Source organism: Diadema antillarum, unplaced genomic scaffold (genome assembly GCF_040938485.1).
Source record: "Diadema antillarum isolate AM-2024a unplaced genomic scaffold, OU_Dant_1.0 seq00001022_RagTag, whole genome shotgun sequence".
Lineage (NCBI taxonomy): Eukaryota > Metazoa > Echinodermata > Echinoidea > Diadematoida > Diadematidae > Diadema > Diadema antillarum.
The window spans coordinates 229,467-241,875 of record NW_027271857.1 but is presented as its reverse complement, the minus strand read 5'-3'; the positions used below and the strand labels follow the sequence as shown (position 1 = coordinate 241,875).

The window sequence follows — 12,409 nt, the reverse complement described above, 5'->3', positions numbered from 1 at the left end:
TTTATAATTTTGCACTTGAGTTAATTTTAGAGAGAAACTAGAAAAACACTCTGAGAGCGCAGCGACCTCCGCCAAGCAGTTACTTTCCGCCAGTGATCTTGCTCTTCCCAAAGAGATTTTTTCTCCTCTCTACCACTGGGGAAAGCTCTTTGGGCTCTTCCATAGAGATCAGTGATTTCCACCCAAAGGCTCTACATGCTGAAAAATTGCCTGATTTCCCATTATAGAAGCCTTTGTTACGCCATAAACCCTCATTGACCTCAACTGCGCGGCGCTCCTCGCCCTAGCAGAAAGTGGATCACGCACTTTAGTGCGCGCATGCAGACCTCAATTACGCTCGGCCTGAACTCCTACAGTTCATTGACCCTACATGCCAAAACATCAAAAATCCTTCATAAATTCCCCAAAAATTCTTGGATCACTACCAAAAGTTAATCATTTGTTACTTGTGTCATTTTTAACCTTTCTTGCAAATTTCATCCCAATCCATTAACTACTTTTTGAGTTATTTTGCACACAGACAAACGAACGAACTAACTAACAAACAAACCAACGGTAACGAAAACAAAACCTCCTCCCTTGGCGGAGGTAACAATGTTTGGATATGGTATGATGTACACAGGGCACTGATTGCATGTCATTATTATTAATATAGATCATTATCATCTATACCCAAATATCATGTTCCTCTCTTAAACTGATTTAAGTGCAGAGTTTTAAATGTACCACACATATCCTCCTCCTACCCATATATATTGTTCTAAGCTGAGTGAGTCATTTCCTTTTGTTAATGCAGCCCTGATGAAGGTCCCTTGAAAGGAACAGGAGGCTTATCCAATAAAATACCTGAGCACTGATATCTAGCTACACCTACTACTCATTTGTACTTCTCACCATGCTACACATATTTATATTAAAGTGGAAATTTGTGTGATATTCATGAGAATGGGATGGACACATTTGCTGTAAAATATGGCAATAATACTTAATTACTTACAAATACAATAAAGAGGATTAATGCCTTTGAAAACTCATGAAGTTCTCATTCTCAGGTATTTTATGCCTACAGTGTCTTGAATGGATTTAAAGAGGATCAATGGCTTTAAAATGAATGATTGTACCAGCATTTGTTCAGCTGTCACATTGTACCTTTCTCTAAATGACTTGAAGTCTATTACAACAGTAAATAATGTGTCTTTGTCTTAAGTTTTATTCATACATGCAAATTACAATGTACATGAAAGGATAACATTATTGTCTCAACTCTGTTATAGGTCTTTTTTATTACAAAACACTACAAAAACCATCTTTTTCCTCATAAACTAAAAAACTACATCCCCATCCTCCACAAAGGTCACAGAAATATAGATAGATAATTACAATACTTGAATAGTTTGAAATGAGGATCAGGAATACAACTGTGCAGTTTTGGTCTGAAATTTCAGAGGGAAAAAAAATATATATTATGCAAATTTGATGAAGATTTGTGTGCAAGTCAGTGGGAGATGTGTGATGTTGTAACATTATTACCTTGTCCAGATTGCATGTACATGTATGTGGTTTTAACCAATGCATTCAAAAAAAGAAAAAAGAAAAACGTAAAATTTCCTATATTTTGATGTCACATATGACGTTAATGCAATTTCTGCCATTTCTTCATATGATTCTATTGTCTATTTATTCTATTTGTGTAGGTCAACCTGAAGATGAATTGGAATTCATTTCAGTGCTCTATAAAATTGGCATAGCCACTGTATTACATGATCTGTAATTGAGTTAGTGGCCTGTCAGGATGCATGCCATTGTCTTGTAACCCAAGGATGTCACTTGGTAGTAATTGTTGTAATTCTTTCTGTCTTACAGTGTTGCTGTCAGCAGTCCAGCTTCTAAACAATGTCGCAGATGGATTTAGGATGCTGGGGTCAGAGTTTAAAGTCAAGGATGTGGCCTACTTGCAGGTGAGATTGTTTTTCTTTGTGAATGGGAACACCCATTGTATTGCAATTAGTGTTGTCTTGGAATGATCTGTGAATACCATTGTCCATGAGTGCCAAATTTGGTTATGAACGGTATGTATGGCATGTGTTGTAGCATTGTGTTATAATTTATGTGACCCGTGATCATGACGTTCAAGCTTTAAGTAACACTAGGCATTTTCACATCAGCCCGATAAAAATCCAAGCTCGAGATATTTTTCGCGATTGCGAGTTAGCGCGCTATTTCATTTTTTATTCACATCAGCCCGAAGAGAATCAGCCCGAATTTTTGTCAAGCTAATTCAACAGCTGAGTATGTGCAAACAGCATAAGTAATGTGTGTGCCCTCTCAAAAATTCCTCGTGATTTGTGTGCAGTTTGCCTCGATCAATCGGGTCACACATGCTAGGCATAATAGATGCATCACGCTAATTTCTCGAGTCATTTTCACATTATCAAATAGCGCGCTACTATCCCGCTATTTCAGAAATTTCCCGAGTTGGACTCGAGAAATTTTCTCGATCAGAGCGATACAATTAGCGCGTTAATTTGTGTTCACATTATCAAATAGCGGGCTATTTCGCTATCGGGAAAATTTCCCAAGTCAGAAAATAGCGCGCTATTTCGAAACATCGGGCTGATGTGAAAACGCGTAGTGCATCGAAGTCTTAATTTATAACAATGGAGTCACTACTATATCCCAGGCTGGGTTTATCATCTCTCCCCAGTTTGAAACGGCTTTCCATACCCACTATAAAAAGTCGTTTCCAAAAGCCTTTACAAATGCCTTCCAAAATAAGTTGCATTTATCAACTCATTGCCAACACGAAAACTGGCCTTGTCACTGCGCAGCTGCATTGCGCCATTTAACCTTAGGAGAAGGGGTCATATACGGCGCACGCTTATTACGTGTTGTGCTGTGTGTGATGTGTACGTATGTACTTGGCATGACATACATTTTTTCAGAAACCAGAAACACATGGTTTCCAAAGTCGTTTCAAAACAGCTTTGCATTTATCTTGCTTCTAGAAACAAGTTTCTGGCTGAAACCTGTTTCGGAAAGCACAAATTTGTGGTTTTCAAAAAGGCTTTCTGAACCTATAATCAAAACAGCTTTGTGTTTATCATCTAAAAAAAAAAATCTGTGAAAGCCATTTGGAAACCCTGTTCCTGCTGAAAAAAAGAGTTGATAAATGCACCCTAAGTCTTAATAACATGTTTTAATAGACATTACCCTGACATTGTCAGTACGTCTGGAGAACAAAATTCTTTGCCTCGGTCAGTAAAACCGCAGGAGAGAGCGAGGGGTACCATCTTCTAAACACACGCCAAAAACCTTCTCCTGGTATGTTTCCATAACAACCCATCGATTCATGCACGAAGGGTGTTTGTCCACTGACAGACACCAGATGTGACTATCCCGCCGCCCGAACCCAGTGTGTGTGTCTGATCCCAACCCCATAGATCAGTGGTTACAATCTATGCTTGTGATCGGGGCGCGCTGTCTGGACTGTTGGGCATGCATGTTGAGTGTATCAGCGGAATGCTATCGTGAGAGCGTTTTAACAGAAGAATTGTCAGGGCATAGTTGCGGTAATGTCGGGGTAATTACCCAAACTGGCGTACGGTAGAATTTGGCAAAAGTTACTGCAACAACATCCGAGCAACATTTTGCATGGAGTGCCATAACAGGCAAGGTAGAAAAAAGATTGTCTGGACATTGTCGCGGTAACTTAGGTTTGACAGGCTTTTCTAAAACGGGGCTCAAATCTATGACAATACAGTCACAAAAAACACAAGCCCTCCCCCCCCCCCCCCCCAAAAAAAAAAAAAAAAAAAAAAAAAAACTGAAAAAAGGAAACCCATGTGTTTTGGACTCATATTGTGTTACAATAATTATCTAGTTGTGATATAGAGATTACAGGTAATGTCACCATTTCTTACAGTATGTTGTGTGGTCTCACAGTCATCATGTTAATTTTACTAACATGAATGTACTTAAAGGGGCAGGCAGTACAAGCCAAAGCAAACGTTTGCTGTTTTTTAAAGGCCTTGTAAATATTTAGGTGGGATTTTTTTCCTTGTCAGACAGTAGTGAATATGTTACAGAAGATTGTGACTGTGAGGTCTTGTTTAACTGAAATTATTTTTTTTTCCATTCCTCCATTCTTTTCTTTGTGAGTATATGGTCTTGCCTTACTGTGATGACTTTTCGTCATAATTTCGCAGTTTTAACAACCCCCCCCCCAAAAAAAAAAAACTACTTGATAGTAGATTTCTATGTTTTTCAGAGTAAATATCAGCCTTCTTCTTCATGACAGTGCCTTGAATGGCTGTTTTTTTTTTTTTTTTTTTTTTTTGGGGGGGGGGGAGGGGAGGGGGTTGTTATTTTAGTTTTCTCTGATGAAACCCATAGATCAAAACCAACATTGGTTGTCCATCAATGCATCCTATTAATAAACAGAAGCCATGGATTCATAGCGAGATGATTTCGAATGGCTGTGTCCCCCCCCCCCCCCCCCAAAAAAAAAAAAAAAAGAAAATCATGGGAAAAGGCAGTGTGCAGTGCTTGGCTCATTGTTACAATGTAACAATGATACAAGAAATATTGGTTCTCCTGCAAAGTCAATTTGAAGAAGGCAAATAGGAGTAACATGGCGACAAAAGGAAGGGTATGTTTTGACAAGCAAGAGTGCCAGCTGAACAGCTTAAAGATGGTTCCATTCAAGTATCAAAATGCAAGGGGGAAGACACACACTCACACACACACACACACACACAATTTGCACATAATGAGATGGCATTGGTCATGAACTTGGAAGTATGATTATTTGAGTGTTACAAAGCCAGTATCCTGTCCGGACTTTACAATTAGCCATCTAGTCTCAGTCACAAATCCATGACTACCTTACATGAGATTCTACTGTACTTTGTTCGTATCAAATATACAATGTGAATGTGAGACACCAAAGCCTATCTCCTTCTTTCCAGTATAAGTTTGTTATGTACATGTATCTCAGTTTGGCTAGGTTTTCAGACAGTCCCACATTTCATTAACCTGTATTCTATTTCTGTCCAACCATTCTCATTCCTTCCCCATCCATGTTATTCCTTCCCCATTCATGTTTACAGTTATCACCCTTGCTTGTTGTCACATCTGATCATTTTGTTTATCATTCCATGTCTGCAGTTCTCATCCCAGCTTGTAGCCACCTTCATCCGGTGTGTTTTCATTGGTTGTCTTCATGAATAGGGTTCTTTCATTTTAGTTGGTCCCTACCATTCCTGTTATTCCCATTGGTCCTCTTAGTTCATTTAAATATGTAAATATGTAAATACAGTTTAGGCAGATTTCAGTTTCCAGTACATTGTACATAAGAAATGGTATGAAATGTAGTGTACCCATAGTTGAGCATTTTTTTTGCCTGATCACAGTTACATTTGATTGATATTTGTCTTTAAAATTGAGGACAATTTTTTGAAAGGAGAATGTTTATGTGAGACAGCAAAGCCTATCTCCTTCTTTCCAGTTAAGTTTGTTATGTACATGTATCTCAGTTTGGCTAGGTTTTCAGACAGTCCCACATCTCATTAACCTGTATTCTATTTCTGTCCCACCATTCTCATTCCTTCCCCATCCATGTTATTCCTTCCCCATTCATGTTTACAGTTATCACCCTTGCTTGTTGTCACATCTGATCCTTTTGTTTACTGTAAAACATGATATATTCGCGGCATGAATTTTTTGCGAATTGGAGCCGACGGCCTTTTTTGCGGCGTGAAATTTTCGCGAACTGCCACTGGCATTCAATGCATATAGTGTAGATAAGAACTTTCGCGTGCATTTTAATTTTGCGAATCTTGGCCCTCGCGAAATTCGCGAAATTAAAATGCACGCGAAAATTCCTTGTTTTACAGTATCATTCCATGTCTGCAGTTCTCCCCCCAGCTTGTAGCCACCTTCATCCGGTGTGTTTTCATTGGTTGTCTTCATGAATAGGGTTCTTTCATTTTAGTTGGTCCCTACCATTCCTGTTATTCCCATTGGTCCTCTTAGTTCATTTAAATATGTAAATACAGTTTATGCAGATCATGTTCATGATGTTGAGTTTTGCTGAGGGCAGGTCAGCCTGATAATAAAGCAGTGTGCTCCTCAGGACTTGAAGCGTGCAGGCCTCATGTTTACAGTCTGTGTCCCTAACCCTGCAGCTATCTTACATGAATATAGCCCAATGTTAGTGAAGGAGTGGTAGATACATCTACATGTGGGAATGTCATATCCTGGATGGTCTTCAGCACAGAGAAAGTGGCTATGTAAAACATATAATGCAATTAATGCATCTTCATGTATATAAAATCTTTAGCATTTCACATGCAAAAGTCATTGTCAAGCAAACAAGATTGGCAAGCATGATCTGCAGAAAAACTGAAATGTTTTACAACAGAGGAATTATGGTCAAGAACAAAAGAATCTTAAACCAGAATGTATGTGGCATGGAGTGGAAGTTTAATCTGTCTACACATAGATCGGTTTTACTGTTTGAGTGCTTTTGCAAGAGTCTTCTTTTTGTGATAATTTGATAGATCCTTGCAGCTAATACATGATTTAGTTTTGAATCTCCATCATATCATGGAATGTTAAAGTTTGAAAAAATTGTTTTAAAAAAATTGAAGTTTCCACAAATATATGTGGACCCAGGGAATGCAGAGATTATTGACATATAATGGATACATTGTAGAATTTCACAAATTATGACAGTTTAATAATTTGATATATGTAGAATAGGGTGGCTTTATGAATATACTGAAATTACCGTATTATCATTTATTTTGTACATCATTAAAACTCATACAGAGGGAAAAGTATTGAAAACAAGGTCCGTGAATGAACGATACAAAACAAAGAAAATTATTTCTGAAGAGAGTGGTTGCATCTGATACAATCACTTTGTGTCATAATTGCAAATCAGTTTTTTTTTTTTTTTAACTTTCATAACCAATGGGGTGATTATTGAGTCAAAAATCTTGAAACTTTGAACTTTAATGAAAAGTACACATTCTCTTAACTTGTTAGGAATATACTGTATGTTTTTCTTGTGCCTTCTGGAGGAGCTTGACCAGTGCTCTTACGATGTCCTAGAAAAATCAGTGACATTCTCTTTGTAATTTCGGAATATTTTTGTTTTTGTGTGACATCTCTAAATTTTTGAAGGTTCTAGAGCAGCACATAGAATGAGTTGCAACTTTGAAAATGCATAACTGTGGAACTGGTTTTTCTCAAATTTTCACTGTAAATTGTAATCCTGCATGGTGTAGGTCCACATGTTCATAGAGACTTAATATTCTGTAAGTAACTATGCCATATTAATTTAGTTGTGATTAATAAAACTTGTATTTCGCACATGATATATTCGTCAGAAATGTAGCAAGTGCAACCCTAATTGGTATTGAGCAATAAAGTCAGTTTACATTGTAATAGTACTACACGTACCAATTCAGAGAATACAGGCTTTAAAAAGGAATACATCTTATATGAGAAAATGAATGTTTGTGATTAAATTGTCAAAACCGTCCAGTTGGGATTATGTGTCAAAGCTTCAAATTTCTGCATGGTCTACATGTATCACTGGTCCTCCGAGTTTGCCAGAAACATGAAGGTCGTACAACAAGCAGCAAATGGCAGTGACGTGTCATCTCTGAGGATAACCCTTATTGTGCTCTGTTTGTCTATTAGCAACCTTCTTTAGTTTTCTTAGCCAATTGGTACAGATGCCTGGAAGCTGCATTGTAGTTAGCAGTGAATACAGATTGCCTATTCCCCCACCCCCCATCCCCACTGAGGCACAAATTACTACACCTGAGTGGGCTTCCTAACTTTAATGTAGATCATGTTTAGATGAATTACGATATGCTGCTGAAAAAGCTTGGCAAGTGCCTCAAGGTTAACAGATGTTACTGGGCACACCCATATTTGCTGACAGGGAACAATATTGATGTTGTTATTGAATGTGGACCTGGGAACGGCATTTGTCTTTCATTAATCAATATCTAGAACTGCTCAGCGTGAAATCAACTTTGAATAAGCTTATCAATGTTTTAGACTTAAAAAATGTAAAGGACAAGTTCACCTTCGTAGACATGTGGGTTGAGTGAATACAGCAATATTAGTAGAACACATCAATGAGAGTTTGAGGAAAATCCGACAATCCGTTCAAAAGTTATGAATTTTTAAAGTTTCTACTCAGTCATGGCTGGATGAGAAGACTACTATAGCTTGTGATGTGACATGAGTACAACAGTATAAAGAAAGTATGAAGAAAATTCACCTTATTTTCACTTTTCCCGCATAACAAAAGAACACTCGACTTCTCTCTTTCAGAAGGCAAGGGGAATGATATTATCCTTAACATATATCAGTAACAAGTCCAAGAAATGTGCACTTTATTCGAAAAGTAAAATTTTGTGAAATTCTCTTTTTATTTTCATTATATCGTTGTACGCATGTGACATCACACACTGTAGTAGTCTTCTCATCTAGCAGTAATTGCGCAGATACTTTAAAAGATTGATAACTTTTGAACGTACTGTCGGATTTTCCTCAAACTTTCACTGATGTGTTCTACTAATATTGTTGCATTCACTCAATCCACATGTCTATGAAGGTGAACTTGTCCTTTAAAGAGGACTGCCCAGGTATTACAATTATGACTTATCGGTATCACAATGTTCACAAAAGGGCACTGACTAGGACAATTTAGTTTTCATATCATTTGGCACTCTTAGTCTCGGGTAAGAGAATTAATGCAGTATAAAACTGAATTTTATCAACAATACCCAACTTGAGGGTACTTTCCCAAAGTTAACATTTCTATTGTGTTGATGGCAGTTTCAAGAAGGATTTCGGTAACACAACAGGTTATGTGTACTTTGTATATTGTATACAAAAGAATACTATCTGTTTGCACACCGTCCTAATCTCCAAAATAAATGTTTAGGAACAGATTGGTGTTATCAGAATGTGAGAAACTCTTGTTGAATCTTACTGGCAGATTCAGGTAATATGTTTTTGTTCGACAGATACTTTTTTAATGTAGATTTTTGCTTGTATTTTTTCAGTAATGGATTAGTGTGTGATGCTGGTGTTTGCTTCCTTATGCATGATACACTGTATGTTTGCCATAAAGTATGAAGTAAGACTGCTTTCTTCAATATCAGAATAAGATACAATCTTTGATTTAAAGGGAATCTGTACCCTAAAATTTAAATTTGGAGGCGCGGCGGCGCGGCGTGGCAGCACCAACCTAGCTGCATACATGAAGATTTGCGTGTGTTTGCGTGTTTTGAGAACACTAGTATCGTAGTACACTGATCATACAAAAAATTATCAAACTACGCAATCGAATGCAGTCGATAACGCCAGGCGACTACTCTTAGATTATACAAATGATGCACAGGATAGAGTGCATTAGTGTATCCACTAACGCCACGAAATAATCCTGTGCATCATTTGTTTTATAAAATGGGTCGAAAATTCGAAAACTAACAGCATTTGTCAGCGTTTTTCACGTATCTTTGTGGGTCAAGACGTCCGAGGATGTTCGTCCCAAACATTTACGCACGTCGCACTCGGAAATCCCGCACATGTAAGTACTGTACGTATAAGCGTATACGTACGCCACATGATTGTTGTGCACAAGAAAGGCCGGCTGGCAGCCCAAACGAGAAGTTGTTTACAGGATTGACAGCGCGTATGGTAGCGCGCGACGCACTTGTAACAACTGATTAAGTGCGCACTGCTAGTGTAAACATTGTGACGTCAGTGACTTTACGCTTTTTTGCAAGGCCGTGCATGATAGTAAAAATTAATGCACGCACACGAGACTCATTTCAGCGCTTCCAATTGGCTACATTCTTGAATCCATTTTATAACAAGGCATATGCAATTTTTGGCATTTTAGGGATTGCTCTATTTCTCTTTATATATTGCTATATCTCTTATAATTGATAGGGATATTACCAGTACAATAACCTAGAATGTCAGAAAAATAAATTTCTGGGTACAGATACACTTTAAGGGTCATTGATTTGATGTTACAGACGTGATTACCATAATTTTGCAGGGATATTGAAAGGGTTAAGTTAAGTCTATAGACACTGTTGGTTAAAGATAATATAAAGTTTTGGTACCTCAAAAGTTTCCCTGAGTTTCCTTGTCTTAGTTTGTGTTTCAGGTTAAAGTACCTTTCATATAATTAACACTATGAGAGTTACTCGTCCCAAAGTGCTCTCATGTTTTAGTAATCATGAAATAACCAGCAGCACCCGTGGAAATCCACGGGTCAGAGGGCTTTTATTCTTTTTTATTTGATTTGCCACATTTTTATTGATGAAATAAAACAAACATTTTCCCATTCCTTCATGAAATTGTGCTCCTCCACCCTACCCACCACGTAATTGCTTTTATCACAGAACTTGAGTTTGGAGGGGTTAGCAGCACCCGTTGAAATCCAACCGTATTGTCTTGTTTTCCCTCACCTCCCCGCTCATGCACACACACACACACACACACACACACTTACACACAAATATCCACCCCGGGATAAAATAAACAAAACAAAAAACCAAAATTCGGGGAAAACTGCTAAAAACGCTTTGATATAACATTCCCAGAAAATTCTGCCAAAAGATTCTTCCTGTCGAAATGAGGAGATTTTTACTTTGAAATTACCCTCCCCCATCCCTGCGCACGTGCCTCCATAGCAGGCACCTGTGGAATTCCACGGCTCTCAGGCCTTGTACGGTGTGTATTTGTTTTTTTTTTTTTCATTGATATTTCTTTTCCTATGCATTAGAATAGAAAAAAATCAAATACTTTCACCTTCGTTTGCTCCCTCCTCTTTGCTTGTTTTTTCCACCCAACTTTGTTTGATGGATCATAGAACCATCCATGTATCTGCTTCAGACTGTTCCTTTATCATTCTCTCTTATTGTTATTGTGATTATTATCATTAAATATAAATCACCTTTATAGTTATCTGTTATTATTATCATTTGGGGAGGGGGAGATCATAGTCATTGGGTGTTTGGACGCATTGATAAAGGGGAAAAAACGGGGAAGGAAATAAGATAATTCGTCAAGGATTGTGAATAGCTTTTTTTTTCATTCATGTAAAAGGTACTCTTCACTTGATGAGAGGTTCAAATAGCTTTTGATATATTTATTTTTAAACATTGAAAAAAAAATCTACCCGTTATATGGTGCCTCTTCTGCCCAGGGGACCTTTTATCATGGGGTGGGGGTATATATGTATACAGTTGAACCTCTCGTATCCGGACAAGTCGGGACCGGGGCTCATCCGGATAAGGGATTTGGCTGGATACGGGAGACTCAATGCTTTATACATGTACATATACATACACATGTACTGATGTAGCCCATTGTAGTACCACATGTAGTAATGTGTATACTGCAACCTTTTCATTGTTACGCTCAGTAACAGACCCCAAAATAGAGGTTTGTGTTTGCAAGAATGAAATCATTTTCTTTTATAAATTCTTGGGATGATTTACCTAAATAATTATTAAGAAATGTGTCAAGTATATGTAATTCATGTGTGTTTGTGTAGAAGTTCTCAAGGAGTTGGGAATCCCCCTTTCCTCCCGTAATTATTTTTAAAAAATCACAGCGAGATTGCGTCCGTATAATAGAGAGATCCGGATAAAGGGAGGCCGGATATGAGAGGTTCAACTGTATATGTATATATAAATATATATATATATATATATAGGGATGAATCAAGGGGGAATTAGTGAATTCGATAAGGAATGTAAATATCTTTTTTCCATCAGGTAAAAGTTGCTCTACTCTTATCTTAACGAAAGAGTTTTCTTTAGACATATCCTGTGTAAACTGTCCAAAACTGATTCACTGCAATCACGTACAATGTATACGTGATCTTGTGCTGAGTAGGCCTAAGTCATGGAATTCTATAGTGTTATTGATGTTGTTGTTGTTGTGCTTTCCCATGAAAAGTACACTCGCTATAATTCCAATGCTCAGTTCTACCAATACAAAGAGAAAAATTGAGGAAGATAGTGGAGGAAGGGATCGAGAGCGATAGGCAAATTTCCTGAGAGCTTTGTTTGCTTGGAATTTATTATAACGTTTCAAGACACTTTCCTTCATCGTCACATTCCATTTACACAACCGACATGTACAGCTATCCCCAATGCCTTTTTTTTTTCTTAGTTTTAGGAATGTATATCTAGTCCATGCAAGCGAGTCATCGAGTCAACTCTCGCGAGTGTCATAACATGTACAACAGACAAAAAGTGTTAATGGCCAACACAATGATTTTAGGACATGCCCGTCACTTGAGCTAACGTTACAACTTAATTCCCAAATTTTGTGAGGCAGCCCGTGGATCTGTTGA

At 37.7% G+C, this 12,409-nt stretch overlaps 1 protein-coding gene across 1 annotated transcript in view; it reads left to right on the top strand.

The window, feature by feature from the left end:
* LOC139742820 (anaphase-promoting complex subunit 5-like) overlaps positions 1–12,409 on the top strand; it is a 108,221-nt gene that overhangs the window by 47,476 nt on the left and 48,336 nt on the right. Inside the window, exon 16 of the mRNA XM_071653335.1 lies at positions 1,864–1,958. Within this exon, the coding sequence (XP_071509436.1) occupies positions 1,864–1,958 (95 nt within the window). The remainder of the gene's footprint in view (positions 1–1,863; positions 1,959–12,409) is intronic.